This window comes from Pogona vitticeps, chromosome Z, assembly GCF_051106095.1.
Source record: "Pogona vitticeps strain Pit_001003342236 chromosome Z, PviZW2.1, whole genome shotgun sequence".
Lineage (NCBI taxonomy): Eukaryota > Metazoa > Chordata > Lepidosauria > Squamata > Agamidae > Pogona > Pogona vitticeps.
Genome location: NC_135799.1, coordinates 1,979,291 through 1,994,701, shown reverse-complemented (window position 1 = coordinate 1,994,701; position 15,411 = coordinate 1,979,291). Strand labels below are relative to the sequence as shown.

At 43.5% G+C, this 15,411-nt stretch overlaps 2 protein-coding genes and 1 pseudogene across 7 annotated transcripts in view; 1 reads left to right on the top strand and 2 right to left on the bottom strand.

Annotated features, from left to right (window-relative positions):
* Positions 1–15,411, bottom strand: part of LOC140702929 (uncharacterized) — a 547,856-nt pseudogene that overhangs the window by 276,614 nt on the left and 255,831 nt on the right. The window lies entirely within an intron of this gene.
* The window catches only part of LOC140702944 (uncharacterized), a 540,061-nt gene that overhangs the window by 292,998 nt on the left and 231,652 nt on the right, over positions 1–15,411 (top strand). The gene's annotated exons all lie outside the window — the stretch shown is intronic.
* Positions 11,522–15,411, bottom strand: part of LOC140702907 (uncharacterized) — a 51,511-nt gene continuing 47,621 nt past the window's right edge. For all 4 annotated transcript variants that reach the window (XM_078382502.1, XM_078382500.1, XM_078382501.1 and 1 more), the window contains one exon: positions 11,522–15,119. In XM_078382502.1, coding sequence (XP_078238628.1) covers positions 12,567–15,026 — 2,460 coding nt within the window. In that variant the 5' untranslated portion in view covers positions 15,027–15,119 and the 3' untranslated portion in view covers positions 11,522–12,566. The remainder of the gene's footprint in view (positions 15,120–15,411) is intronic.

The following is a 15,411-nucleotide window of genomic DNA, read 5'->3' as shown; positions in this document are numbered from 1 at the left end:
GAGGTCGGTAAAATGAGTACCCAGCTTGCTGGGGGGGCAATGTGTAGCCTGTATAATTAAATTGTAAACCGCCTGGAGAGTGCTTGTAGCGCTATGGGGCGGTATATAAGTCCAATAAATAAATAAATAAATAAATAAATAAATAAATAAATAAATAAATTTTATCAATTTTCAAGAATGCTGTTCAGATTGCATGGAGCCTCTGCTACCTTCCAGAGGGTAATGGATAAAGTTTTAGAACCCGTGAAAGAATTTGCAGCCGCCTATATTGATGATATATTAATATATAGTAAAACCTTCGGAGAACATGTGATACATTTAGAAAAGGTATTAACCGAGTTAAGGCAAGCTAATCTGAGAGTTAGTCCTTCTAAATGTAAAATAGCTCGTCGAGGAATAAAATATTTAGGATTTTTGATAGAAGAAGGGAAAATTTGACCAGTGTCAGAAAAGGTAGACAAGAAAGAAGTGCAACAATTTCTGGGGTTAGCGGGGTATTATAGACAATTCATACCAAACTGTTCAGAATTGACAGCTCCCTTGACAGATTTAACTAAGAAAAAGAAATGTAAAAACATAATATGGGGGCAATCAGAACAAATTGCTTTTGAGAAAGTAAAGAATATATTAAGTGGATTGCCTCATCGATATGCCTCAGATTTTCAGAAAACTTTTATTGTACAGACTGATGCTTCTGACAGAGAAATTGGAGCTGTCCTTTCTCAGAATGAAGGTCAAAAGGAATAACCAATTATGTATATTAGTAAGAAATTAAGCGAGAGAAAGACGATATGCTACCATTGAAAAGGAAGCATTAGCTGTAAAATGTGCTATTCAATCTTTTAAATATTACTTGTTAGGCGCTCCTTTTATTTTGATGATTGATCATGCGCCATTACAATGGTTAAACAAGATGAAGGATTCTAATGCAAGATTAACTCGGTGGTATTAATCGTTCGAGTAAGGAAATGCCCACTGGTAACAGAGAACCCACTCACAGGGGGGCTGAGTTTTCCTGAAGAGGTTTCAGGATCATGGGCAAGGCGTCTTTTTTAGGTCAGGATTCAGGTCAGGGCCTGGTTCCTGTGCAGGGAACTTCCCTCCGTTGCAGGGGCATCAGCAGCTGCCTTGGCTGCCAAATGGGTGGCATAGAAATGAAGTATCCATCATCAACAACATTCCCAGCTATCATCCAACCTACCCACTCCTGCTCTTCCCTCTGACTTCACTCACAACCCTGGCAGGAGCTGGGAGGGATGCAGGTGGTGGGGTCTTGTGGCTGGCTCCCCCCCTCCTATCGTGATGCCTGGGTTGTTTTGGAATGGACGCTTCAGAGCCATTGGCTTTACAAAAGACCTGCCTCTCACCCACCCCCAGATGCAAAGGCTGAAATGATCCCTGTGAGGAGGGACTCTTTCTGGGTTGCATTTCTCTTTTTATTTTCTCCAGCCCTCCATATAGGAGGGACGAGTCTTCTTCTGTCTCTTCCCAAAGCCCCCTCCGTCTGTCTGTCAAGCAGAGCCCCCAAAATCAGAGGCTGCCAGAGAGGTGGTTCGTCTTCGAAAACGAGGAGCCGGCCTTTAGGAAACGGGCTGGCCCTGAAGGGGGCCTTTGGGACCCGGCCCCCAGAATGGGCTCTTCCTGGCAGCCAGGAGAAAACTTTCCAGCAGATATCCTCTTTCTTGGGGGGACCAGAGGAACTGGCCGGCAGGATCTACCCCTCCAGTGCTGGCTGGAGGGGGTTGAGGGAGAAAGAGGCAGAGGCCACCTGGCCGGAGGGCAGACTAAGGGGCCTCCCTCGTTCCCAGTTGACCCCTTATCTTCTCTCCACCTCCAAGCCCCACTTCTCTGGGGCCCCTCGTATGCCCCCACCCCCTATACAGGAACTTTGCCTGAGGACCCAGATTGAGGTGGGCAATGGCCTCGGGGGGAGAGAGAGGAGAGAGCAGTGGGGGATGTCCCTAGATATTCCCCAAAGGGGAGAAATATACCCCCCCACTCCTCCAGGGGGCAGGGGGGCTCTCCATTCCTCATTTCCTCCTGGGGCGGAGGGGGATCTTTAGTGGGGCTTGTTTGTGTTTATGTGTGTTGTGTGTTTGTGTTGGAAAAGAGAGATGGGAAGTCAGGGTGGGGGCGAGATCCTGATACTCTGAAGGGGCAGGAGGGACCCCCCAAGAAAGGCACCTGGGCCCTCTGTGTGCACGTGTGTTTGTGTATTTTTCTTGGTGTGTCCATTCAGGCTTGTGGTTGTTTGTCTCCCCCCACCTTCTCCATCCAAAGTCTGTGTATGCCCCCCCAAAACCCCTTTTGTTCCAAAGCTTGTCACGGTCCAAGCGCTGAGAAAATAAGAACTGAACTCGTGGCACAAATAAAAGCCAACAGCGATATATGTTACTTCCTGTTGCAAAGGCCGGGCAACTTTGGTCAGAAAGAGAGTCAGATTTTCGCTACATCTGGAAATAGCCAAAAAAAGTGGTGGCAAAGCAAAAAAAGCAAAGCTTGCTGCTTATATACCGCCCCATAGCGCTTCAAGCACTCTCTGGGCGGTTTACAAATTAATTATGCAGGCTACACATTGCCCCCCCCCAGCGAGCTGGGTACTCATTTTACTGACCTCGGAAGGATAGAAGGCTGAGTCAACCTTGAGCCAGCTACCTGAGATTTGAACCTCCAGGTCATGAGCACAGTTTTGGCTGCAGGACAGCGGTTTAACCACTGCGTCACGAGGCTCCAAAACATCTCCTTCTGCTTCTGATTTCTTTTTAAGGTGAGGGATTTGCCCTTGGAGGGGAGGAAATAAGGCAAGACAGCTGTGTGATTCCTTGAGAAAAAACCAAATTGGGCCCACTGCACGTTTTGTTTGTATTTTGATTGATTGATTGATTGATTGATTGTCTTGTCAGGATGGGGAAGGGGTCAAAACAGTTTTTGATGTTGTGTTGGTTTAGGAGTCCAGGTTAAGAGGTTGCTGTTTTTGCAGTGGCTCCAGGAGTGAAAGTAGTTCACAAAAATGGCCATTTATGGTGTCGAGACCCTCATTGGCCACATTCGAGGTTTCTACCACAAAGCGACTCATGCCACGTAGAGGAAGAACGGAGGGGGCTTGGATGCTGAGACTCTCCACAGGGACGTGGTTCCTAACTCAGACGGGACCTTCCACACCTGGCTCAGTACTGAGATTGACCTGGAGGAGAGGGACCAGTATCATTGCACTGCGAGCATGGAAGCCTGCTCAGGGATCCTGACCCAGCTGTGGAGAAGCCTGGAAAGAACCTGGAAGGGACGAGGAGGAAGGCCAGTTGAAGGCCAGTATCTCAGGGTGTGTGTGTCTGGTGTACACCTGGTTGCAGAACTGGATGTGCCATCAGCCATGCAACAGACAAACACCTTCCTGAACGGAGAAAATGATTACCTGTCTGAAGTAAATGGAATGGGATCCTGGGCTAGAACATTCAGGATGGCTCCATGGATGGGAACACAGGAAAGGCCCTGAAAGAGGATCAGGTCATCTTTCTGGCTGTGACTGGGTTCAATAAACAATTTGAGCAGTTCCTCCTTTTCGGCAGGAACGAACAACGGAGTCTCTTCATGCATGTTTAACTCTTTATTTAACTTAACATCAGGAGAATCTACAATAACTTCAACAGGGTCCGTTGGTTTAACATTTAAAGGGGACTCAGTCCAAGATAACATCAGTTCTTCCTTAACTTCCCTTCATTCATTTTGGGGCTGGTCCAAAGCCTTCTTGATCAGTAGGTTTCCTCAGTGATGAGTAAGGGGAAGCAAAGGATGGGGAGCGGGGGAGGAGAGAAAGGAGGTTTTGCAGACGTCACCCCTCCCAGATCCGGGCGGTTGGACTCCCACTTTCCTGATCACTGACCAAGGACACATTCTCAGCTAAACTACTTAGTTGCAAACAAGAGTAATCCAGGCAGCCTCCCTTCTTTGTTTACTGTTCAGTAAACAGTTTGAGAAGTGCCTCTTTTTTTGGCAGGAATAAATAATGGAGTCTCTTCATGTGTGCTTAACTTTTTATTCAGCTTAACATCAGGAGAGTCCACAACAACTTCAATAGGATCAATTATGCCAACATCTTTGTTTAACTTTTCATTTACCTGGGGGGGGGACCCGGGGGGGGGGGAGCTGGTCCAAACTGCTCCTGGTCAGCAGGCTTCCCCAAGGGAATGCTTTGGACTGCACAAATCATCCTGCAGCATGGGTGGCGGGCCCTGTCGCCTTCCGGCTTGATGTTGGTATGAATGGGTCCCGGCAGAACCCCATTCCTCCAAGGACTGTGGCCATGTGGAGAGACTACCACTGTCCATTCCAGTGGATCTGGCAAAAACTCTTCAGCCTTCACCTTAGGGGGGTCCGGCAATTGTTCTCCCCACCTTGAAATTAGGAAAATCTTCTAGCCACTCTGGAGTCTTCACATAAGTTTCCTCTCTCTCTTTTCTTGTCTCATTATTATCCTCTTTTTCTAATCTCTGTTTTATTGGTGCTCCATACACTTGGGATCCCTTTCTTTCTCCTTCCTCTTCCTCTTCCCAAACTGACAGTTGCTCCACCTTCCCTGCACCTTTTTTCTCCTCCCCAGTTAGGAAAACCTCTACCCTCCCCTTTCTTCCCTCTTTGACCCCACCTCTCTCTCTTCCTTAAGGTTCAGGTCTTTTCCCCCTTCTGTTCCACCCTCTGCTGTCTCCTCTTTCTTTTCAGTCTTTGTGGTCTGAGGGGATGGCTCACTCACTCCTTTTTCCTCTATTCCTACCACTCCTTCACACTGACCTTAGCATTTGGTCCAGGCAGGGATCAGCCACCAGCCCCAACAGGAAGCCCATCAGAACGGTGGGCGGGCGTGTGGTTGCACTCCCAGGCCAAAATCCTGTCCCTTAGTGTTTTAAGGTACAGTGGGGTCTTGACTTAAGAACTTAATCCATATTAGAAGGTGGTTCTTAGGTTGAAAAGTTCTTATGTCAAATCTGCATTTCCCATAAGAATGCATTGAAAACCATTTAATCCGTATCTGCTCTTTTCCGTCCATAGAAACTAATGGGAAGCTGCTATTCCGCCTTCTGCCATTAGAGGGGGATATTTTGTTTCTTTTTTCTTTTTCTTACGTCAATAGGGGGGAAGCAGTTCGCAGAAGAGTTTGCAAAACACATCTCAGCCAAGCCAAGCCCGTTTGGGGCAAGCAAAGGAGGGAGGGAACACCTTTTAAAGCAAGCACTTTTCAGACAACAGAACAGTTTGGAAAACACGTTTCAGCCAAGCCAAGCCTTAACCCCCCACGCACACACACAGCAAGGCACAGAATCCAGCAACCATTCCTCCAGCACAAAAATGCCTGCCTTCCAGAACAAACACCACATCGCTCTCTGCCTAGAGAAGTCCTCCCAGTCTCGGTCCTTCCTTCCCACTCCCCCGTGCCAGTCTCTCCTACCTTTGAGCTGGTCTCTTGCCTCCGTTTGGACCTGGCTGCCGGGGGGGGACTTTGCTCCAGCTCCCGGTGGCGGCCAGATTCCTTGCCGGGTGCAGGTGAGGGGAGAGGAGAGAGAAGAGACGGCCGGGGAGGGAAGTCAGGCAAGGCATGGGTGGCCATGGAGTGAAAGGGGCTCCCTGCAACCGTGGGCGGCCAGATTCCTTGCCGGGAGCAGAGAGGCAAAGCACGTGGGAGCGGAGGGAGCGGAGCCCCCTGTGGAGGGCTTCTGCCCCACTGCCACCGCAGGAGCAGGTCAGGGGGAGAGAGTAGACGGCAGGGGTGGGGTGTGGCTGTGTGGGGAGGGACTGCCTGAGCACGGAAAGGCGGCAGCCAGAGCAGAGGCAAAGCTTGGCAGGGGTGTGTAACTTGAAATAAAGTTAGTGGGTCGAGGAAATATTTTCCTCTCAGAGCAGTTCATAAATCGAAAAGTATGCAACTCGGGCCGTTCGTAAGTCAAGACCCCACTGTACACTCGAGGAGGCCCCTTGAATCCTTGGGGAATTCAGTGATTCAGCTCATCCAAAAATTCCAAGTTCCAGCCTTGAGAGATGCAGCAAAATGCAGGCTACACAGACAGAGAGACCGTTTCAGCGGTAGCATCCTCACATTGCATTTCTAAGGGAACAGGGTGTGAGGAACGCTCACAGTCCTGCTCAACAAACTGCCATCAGACAACCACAAATTCAAGCAGCTCTCCTTTATTAAAAAGCACTTTTGCAAATGCAGGTGTAGTTGTGAACAATGGAAAATGGATTCCATATTGGTTCTCTGTAGAAGTGATTTTGCATGCTGGGAGTGTATTTCCAGAGGGCTGTGGGAATGTTTTCCTTTAGGCCAGGATAAGCCATTACAAGATAAGAAGACCAGACTCTTGTTGTGGCGTAGAAGGAGATGGACTGAGAAAAACAACACCTGTTTCTCATGAGAAGGAGGGACTGTTTCCATTACCTCATGCTGTGATTGGATGACAGCTTGAAAGACGGAGAAGGGTGGCTCCAAAGAAGCTTGAAAAATGAACTTTTACTATGTGCAGAGATCTCTTCTTTGTTTTACAATTTTTGGTCTGCTTTTTCCATCATAGTTTTTCTAGGTCTGGCTGCCTGCTGCCCAGCGCAGGTAAAGGACTGAGGGAGATGTAGGAAGACAGGAAAGAGAGGAAGGGGGGCTTTATGTCTTCTGCCTACCCTAAGAAAGCTTTTAGAGATTTTTAGGGATTTTTAGAGCTATTGTAATTGAAGGGAATTATTGCTTCATTTCTGTTTTGTAATAAGCCTTGAAAACGGTAATATGCTATGCTTTTGCATCAAACTGACTTTATTTTGTAAATCTATATTTTTTCAATAAAATAATAAATATAAAATCCTTTGGTGTCTTGAACAGTGAAGCTGTCTTAGCAATACCCTGAGGGGGAAGCAAGGCCACATTAAGCTACTGAGTCCTACTTTATTGAGCAAAGTGGATCTGAGAAATACAAAGCTCATCGGTAATTTCTTCTTGTTTTTCTTATGGTTGAGCAAGTATCTTTTTAGGGCAGACTTGTAAGACGTTTGTTGCATGCCTTGGCTGAGGTCACCTACGACTCAACCCAGCTGCATGAGGGTGCACAGACTTCCAATTACTCTCGGTCCGACCGGTCAAGGATTCCGTTAGAGGAGGCGGATCGTGACCATCTCAAAATGGCTACCGCCTCTCCAAACTGGCTGCCGCCTCTCTGCTGGTTCCTGACTGTCAGCTGTTCAGCGCTAAAGTCCAACTGTTCCGGGTCTACTCAGTCTTACTACCAGGTGATTTTTTTCTGACTTCCCCCCCCCCATAGAAATGCATTAATTAAATTTCAATGCGTTCCTATGGGATACCCACGTCGCAAGACAAAAAATATTGCAAGACGGCCCGTCTTGCGAGCCACCAAAAAACTCACAAGACCTGTTCATCTTGCAATTTTTCTCATCCCGCGAGGCATTTGTCGTGTGAGGCACCACTGTAATAGCATAAAACAGCCTAGTTCTTCATAAATAATACAAAATATATAAAATTTGGTTCATAAAAAATAAGTAATACAAATTCATTGGTACCCTCTTTAAAATTCAATTACTATTATTATTTAGGAGGATAAAATAAATTAGTTTTTCTCTCTTCACGACTTGTTTTTCTTTCATCAGTTGGCCTTAAAAACGTCAATCATGAGGACTTCCGTCTCGATGCTGCGACGTGACAGCAACAGGAGGACAGAGCTCTGTCCCCTGGGCTGAAATTCTGACCTGCTTGGGACACCATACGGGGTCGGAACCACCCTGGAGGGGTGGTGAACTGGGGGGGGGAAAGCCTGTTGCTCACGGGGGGGCAGCGGCCACCCCGTTCGATCCAGGAAACTCCCTAATCAGCCAACGGGCAGAAACAAGCAATCTTTGCTTGCGAGTCGTCGGCAGCCGACTAATAAGAACAATAATCAAGCGATACAACATCAACGTTACTACGGGTGAGATAACTAATTGCTTCTGATTACCCCTGGACAATACAATTCCTATATATAGGAAAAAGAACCTTCTATCGCTCTCATGAATTATTAGCGGCAGATAATCTGGAGAGAGGATAGTTGATATGGAAAAATATTATGAAGATTAATTGAAATTAACTACTGTAATCATTCAAATACATTTAAATACTTTAAGAACATTATAATTTGGGAATTTTCTCATAAGTTATTACTAGACAAGTTTTGATTCATGTTCCGACTCTTGTTTTGTTACCTGAACTCTTTTGGCATAACGCCTAGAAACACTGACCTTGAACATTCCTGTTCATCTCTCTTTGATTTTTTTTATGCCCGGCTGGATAAAATTAACCCTAAAGTGGTTTTTTCTTTAAACTGCACCTTGGCCCAAAGTAAACCTTTTGGAACTATCTCCAGAGACTTGGAATCTCAGTTTTTGTCGATGCAGAAATGTGGAAATTAGGCTACCAGGACATGGCTACAAACACAGAATTGAACTGTAAGACTTGGTGCTTCTGAATTTTGGTCCAGGCCTATTTAGCCAAACTGACTAGCTGGCATAAACCCGTGGAAATTAGGCCATCTGGCCGCGGATACAACTAATGCATTCTACATTGAATTGGACTGTGAGACTTGGGGGCCTTGAACTTTGGCTTAAGCTGGTGGGCATCTGGAACAGAATGGAACAAGGACAATTTTGGGAGGAAACAAAATCTGCTCTTCAAACAATACTAGAGAAAGTGAGATCCCACTATCAAGAGGCAAAATTATCCAATCAACATCGGGAAAATTATAGTCAACAAGCAATTGGGAACAACAAAGAAGGAAATGTGCCAGACGATGTATACCAATCAAAAGAGGAGCCGGAGGAAACTAACCTAAAAGAAACCTCAATTTTGGACCAGAGGAGAGTACTAAGGGAAGACAAGGGGACAAACATAGTAAAATTAACCTAAAAAAGCCTGGAAAAACCATCGAAGATAGACCAAGTGCTTAAAGAGCTAGTGGACATAAACCAGATGCACAAAATAGTTTCAGAGGGCATGAAAGATGGCATAATGCTTAGAGATACAAGAACACAAAGTGAAAATAGGGAAATGAGAGAGGGAATTACTTAGAAAGATGAAAGGGAAAAACGAAAAGGGGCCCTTTAATGTTGGAAAACATGTATATATTTAACACTAAGAATTGTAAAAGGGTATACTGTATTCTTTATATTAAAAAGTAGAACTAAATTGAAACAAGGGAGCCCTAATCAGGATAAAGATGTAATATGGTGGTCTTTCATTTTAGGTAAACTAAACTAGATATAAAGCTGGAGTATGGACCTGGAACTACCTTTAATAAGAATGCTATTAGAAGACTTGAGAATATTGTATATTATGAAAGTAGCGTTATGATAATAGCCATACTATATATCAAAATATGTATGTGAATGGTTTGAATGTTTGAAAGATGTTTGGAATTTGGGGGATAATTGGGAAGACACTGAGATGTTAAAAACAAATAACTGTAAGCAAAGATGTAACACGATGTTTGACAAGCGCAAACTAATGTAGATAGGTTGAAAAACTAATAAAATGTTTATTTTTTTAAAAAGTCAATCATTTCCCCTTTTTACACCAAGTTTGTATTCTTGCCACCTCTTCTTGATGTCTTCTGCTTCTCTTAGGTCTCTCCCATTTTTATCCTTTATCTTGTCCATCTTTGCATAAAACATTCCTTTTATATAGCCAATTTTCCTGAACAGATCTCTGATTTTTCCTTTTCTGTTATTTTCCTCTATTTCTTTGCATTGTTCATTTAAGAAGGCCCTCTTGTTTCTCCTTGCTATTCTTTGGAACTCTTCATTCAATTTTCTGTAACTTTCCCTATCTCCCTTGCATTTTGTTTCCCTTCTCTTCTCTGCTATTTGTAAAGCCTCGTTGGACAGCCACTTTGCTTTCTTGCATTTCCTTTTCTTTGGGATGGTTTTTGTTGCTGCCTCCTGTACAATGTTACGAGCCTCTATCCAAAGTTCTTCAGGCACTCTGTCCACCAAATCGATTTCGATTTCGAAACCTTTATTGGCATATAAACGGACAACAACAAAACATAGGTACAAGCCAAGCGATGATCAGAGTAAATGTAAAATAGGAGATACACTCAACAAATAGTATCATAGGTAATGGGTTAAATTGGAAATTTCCAAAAGATATCTTGCAACGGCAGATGTAATCCGCGGGCAGGAATCCTTCAGGAAAAAGGATAAGGAGTTGGGCAAAAGAGAAAGCCATGGTTCGAGAAACAGCTTTCTCAGAGATGAATGCGCCGGGCAATGAAATAAAATATGGTCCAGGGAATCTGGGAGGGTATGGCAGAAAAAGCAGAGCCTATTTGCACGGGGGATCTTAGCGAATCGGCCTGCATGAACCACCGAAGGGAAGATATTGAGGCGAGCTAACATAAATGCTCTTCTCTGACCAGGGTTGGTCAGTGAAGAGAAATAGTTAGAAGGGTGTCCTAGGGAAGGAGGAAGACTGAAAAAAAGGGGAGAACAAGTGGGGTTTAAGTCAGCTGAAAGTGACTCAAACTCAAGCTGCCAAAGTTTGTGTTTGATCAAGGAATGGGCCTGTTGTAATCCCAGGTCGAAAAGGGATTCTAAGTTCAGTCCTAGGGATAGAAGTTTGGAGTCAATCAGTTTAAACCAATTCGAAGTGTAGGAGTCACTAAGAAGGTCAAAGAGAAGAGAATTGGAATTAGAGTGGAGATGAATACGGAGCCAGTATTTGAAAGTGGAGACCCAGGCAAGAGTAGAAGGAAGGTGGGTTCCCAATTCAAGTACCATGGTGGAGAGGCGAATCATATTGGGAACACCTAAGATCTTTCTAAAGAAGACAGCGGCAATGGAGTCAATGTCGTGGTTTACAGCCTCTATCCATATGGGGACCCCATAAAGAAGGTAGGATAGGAGTTTGCACTGGAAAATATGCAAGGCTGCTGGGACAAACTGGTTGCCCGAGAAGTAATGGAATTTAGAAATTGCATTGAGCTGGGATGTTGATGTGGAAATGACCGATTTTTTGTGTGAGGCCCAGTTCAGTTGTCCACCAAATCTAGTTCCTTAAATCTGTTCTTTACTTCCACTGTATATTCATAAGGGATTTGGTTTAGATTATACCTGAGTGGCCCAGTGGTTTTTCCTACTCTCTTCAGTTTAAGCTTGAATTTTGCTATGAGAAGCTGATGATCAGAGCCACAATCAGCTCCAGGTCTTGTTTTTGCTGACTGTATAGAATTTCTCTATCTTTGCCTGCAGAGAACATAATCAATCTAGTGGTTTTACAGATTTAAAACCCAAAATTGTCCCACAAATTTTATATGCCATCCCAATCTGGTTAAATGCCATGAATAGGTCAATTGAATGGATACAATCTCAATTCTTTCATAAAGTGCTAGGGCTACCAAAATGTGTTCCCTATTAGGTGCTTTGTCTGGAGACCGGATTTTCCTCTTCGGAAACAATGGCTTGGCTGAGATCATTTTAATTCTGGCTAAACAAAATTCAAAACTCTGACCTAGATAGTTTATTATATCAACTATTTCTGGACTCTAAACCTCCCTTTGTGAATACTGCCCTCTTCAGAACACTTCAAACTTCCTAAGAATACAATAATAAAAAGGAAAAAAACTTATAATTTTCAATAAAAGACATGCAAAAGTATTAAAATTTCTAAAATAAATATGTACAAAGTAAAAAAAAAAGCACTGCTTGTCTCTAGGTTGTTCTTCTCTCCCAGGTATGAGTAAAATCCATTGCTGGCTGTCAGTGCCTCATGGTTATCATCCAGCATCAGTTCCATTTTCTTGTACTCCTTGAAAACAAACATCTACGGTACTCTGTTCCATTCTAATAACAGTTTTTGTGAGATATCTCCCAATGCTAATATTCCTCCATTAAGTCAGCAAAACCAAATCTTCCCAAGGCTTGGGTTTCCCAGCCTCTGAGAAGCTCAGACGTTAAAGATCAAAGGATTTGGTCACCTCCGACCCAGTGCAGTCCAGGGCCCAAAGAGACCAGAGCTTGAAAAACCAAAATTTCCACTCCAACAATCCTTGCCAATACAAAGCAGAAAACTCTCACTACAATAGCATAGAAATGCCTAGTTCTTCATAAACAATACAGAATACATATTAAATGGTACCCTTTTAAAAACTCAATTCCTGTTATTATTTATGAAGGTAAAGCCTTATAAAACAAATGACAGCTTTTCTCTCTTCATTACTTGCTTTTCTTTTATCAAGTTAGCATTAGAATATCCACCTTTTTCTTTTTACACTAATTTTGTAAAAGTTTCCATGGCACAATATATGCTTATTTTCATTTTTTATCACAAGGCTCAAGTGTATTTTGTGATATCTCTGTCAACTAACGATAGAAGTAAAATGAATCACAAGTGGTACTTCAAAATACACTCCTTTTTTCTATTTTCTTTCAGTTTTGCATTATGTCAGCATTTGGTTGCTTAGTATTTTCAAAGGAAACCAGAAGAAAACAGAATGACCTCCTACTGCGTACTCAACTTATCAGGAACTCTTTCCACATTCTGTGCATTTCTATAGTTTCCGCCAAGTGTGAGTTCTTTCATGTTTCCTAAGGTTACTACTGCAACTAAAGCTCCCACCACATTCCATGCATTTATGAGGTCTTTCCCCAGTGTGAGTCCTTTGATGTGACCTAAGCTGACCATTCTGACTAAAGCTCTTTCCACATTCCAAGCATTTATGTGATTTCTCCCCAGTGTGAATCCTTTGATGATACCTCAGGGTACTGCTTCGACTAAAGCTCTTTCCACATTCCAAGCATTTATGAGGTTTCTCCCCAGTGTGAGTCCTTTGATGTAACCTAAGGGTGCTACTCCAACTAAAGCTCTTTCCACATTCCAAGCATTTATGTGGTTTCTCCCCAGTGTGAGTCCTTTGATGTGACTTAAGATGACTACTCTTACCAAAGCTCTTTCCACATTCCATGCATTTATGTGGTTTCTCCCCAGTGTGGGTCCTTTGATGTACCTTAAGGTCACCACTGTGACTAAAGCTCTTTCCACATTCCATGCATTTATGTGGTTTCTCCCCAGTGTGAGTCCTTTGATGTAACCTAAGGGTGCTACTCCAACTAAAGCTCTTTCCACATTCCATGCATTTATGAGGTTTCTCCCCAGTGTGAGTTCTTTGATGTGACCTAAGTTCACCACTTGAAATAAAACTCTTTCCACATTCAAAGCATTTATGTGGTTTCTCCCCAGTGTGAGTCCTTTGATGTGACTTAAGATGACTACTCTTACCAAAGCTCTTTCCACATTCCATGCATTTATGAGGTCTTTCCCCAGTGTGAGTCCTTTGATGTGACCTAAGTGCACTACTTGAAACAAAGCTCTTTGTACAGTCTATGCATTTATAAGGTTTCTCCCCAGTGTGAGTCCTTTGATGTAACCTAAGTTCACCATTTGAAATAAAGCTCTTTCCACATTCCATGCATTTATATGGTTTCTCCCCAGTGTGAGTTCTTTGATGTAACCTAAGGTGATCACTGCAACTAAAGCTCTTTCCACATTCCAAGCATTTATGTGGTTTCTCCCCAGTGTGAGTTCTTTGATGGAACCTAAGGGTGCTGCTCCGACTAAAGCTCTTTCCGCATTCTATGCATTTATGAGGTTTCTCCCCAGTGTGAGTCCTTTGATGTAACCTAAGTTCAGCACTTGAAATAAAGCTCTCTCCACATTCCAAGCATTTATGAGCTTTCTCTCCAGTGTGAGTCCTTTGATGTAACCTAAGGGTGCTCCTCCAACTAAAGCTCTTTCCACATTCTATGCATTTATGAGGTTTCTCTCCAGTGTGAGTCCTTTGATGTGACCTGAGGTGATCACTGCGACTAAAGCTCTTTCCACATTCCAAGCATTTATGTGATTTCTCCCCAGTGTGAGTCCTTTGATGATACCTCAGGGTACTGCTTCGACTAAAGCTCTTTCCACATTCCAAGCATTTATGAGGTTTCTCCCCAGTGTGAATCCTTTGATGTAACCTAAGGCTGCTACTCCGACTAAAGCTCTTTCCACATTCTATGCATTTATGAGGTTTCTCCCCAGTGTGAGTCCTTTGATGTAACCTAAGAACAGCACTGCAACTAAAGCTCTTTCCACATTCCATGCATTTATGTGTTTTCTCCCCAGTGTGAGTTCTTTCATGTGATCTCAGGGTACTGCTTTGACTAAAGCTCTTTCCACATTCCATGCATTTATGTGGTTTTTCCCCAGTGTGAGTTCTTTGATGTGACCTAAAGTGATCACTGCGACTAAAGCTTTTTCCACATTCAAAGCATTTATATGGTTTCTCCCCAGTGTGAGTCCTTTGATGTGACTTAAGATGACTACTCTTACCAAAGCTCTTTCCACATTCCATGCATTTATGTGGTTTCTCCCCAGTGTGAACACTTTGATGTAACCTAAGTTCACCACTCTGACTAAAGCTCTTTCCACATTCCATGCATTTATGTGGTTTCTCCCCAGTGTGGGTCCTTTGATGTAACCTAAGGGCATCCCTGCGACTAAAGCTCTTTCCACATTCCATGCATTTATGTGGTTTCTCCCCAGTGTGGGTCCTTTGATGTAACCTAAGAATACCACTGCAACTAAAGCTTTTTCCACATTCTAAGCATTTATGTGGTTTCTCCCCAGTGTGGGTCCTTTGATGTAACCTAAGATTACCACTGTGACTATAGCTCTTTCCACATTCCATGCATTTATGTGGTTTCTCCCCAGTGTGAACACTTTGATGTAACCTAAGAATACCACTGCGACTAAAGCTTTTTCCACATTCTAAGCATTTATGTGGTTTCTCCCCAGTGTGGGTCCTTTGATGTAACCTAAGATTACCACTGTGACTATAGCTCTTTCCACATTCCGTACATGGATATACTTTCTCCCCTTCATGTGATCTTTGACATCTACTGAGGTGACATGCATTTACGTGGTTTCTCCCCTGCGTTACTCCTTTCATGTGAAGTCCATGCCTGGTCATTCCTATTTTCAGTTCTCTGTTTTCTTGCTTGATTGCGAGTTCCTGCCCAGGTTGCCCCAGATGTTACTGGGCAATTCTTCTCTTGGCCATCATCTGGTAGATTCGAAAAAGAAGAGAAACAATCACTTCCAAAATCTGGAGGAATCAAGAATGAGGTGTTCAGGTAGGATCATTTCCACACCCAAGTAAGTACATCAAATTCAAAGTATTTTAATTTTTTCCCTTCTCAAATTCTCCCCAATGATTGTACTTAAGTTTCCAGAAAATTAGAAAGGAATTTCTCAAAGTTGATTACAGACAAAACAAGTAATTGAATTAAGGGAATTTTATAAGAAAAAAAGAATAACGGGAGAAGGACAGTTAGAAAGGAAGTATAAAAGTTGAT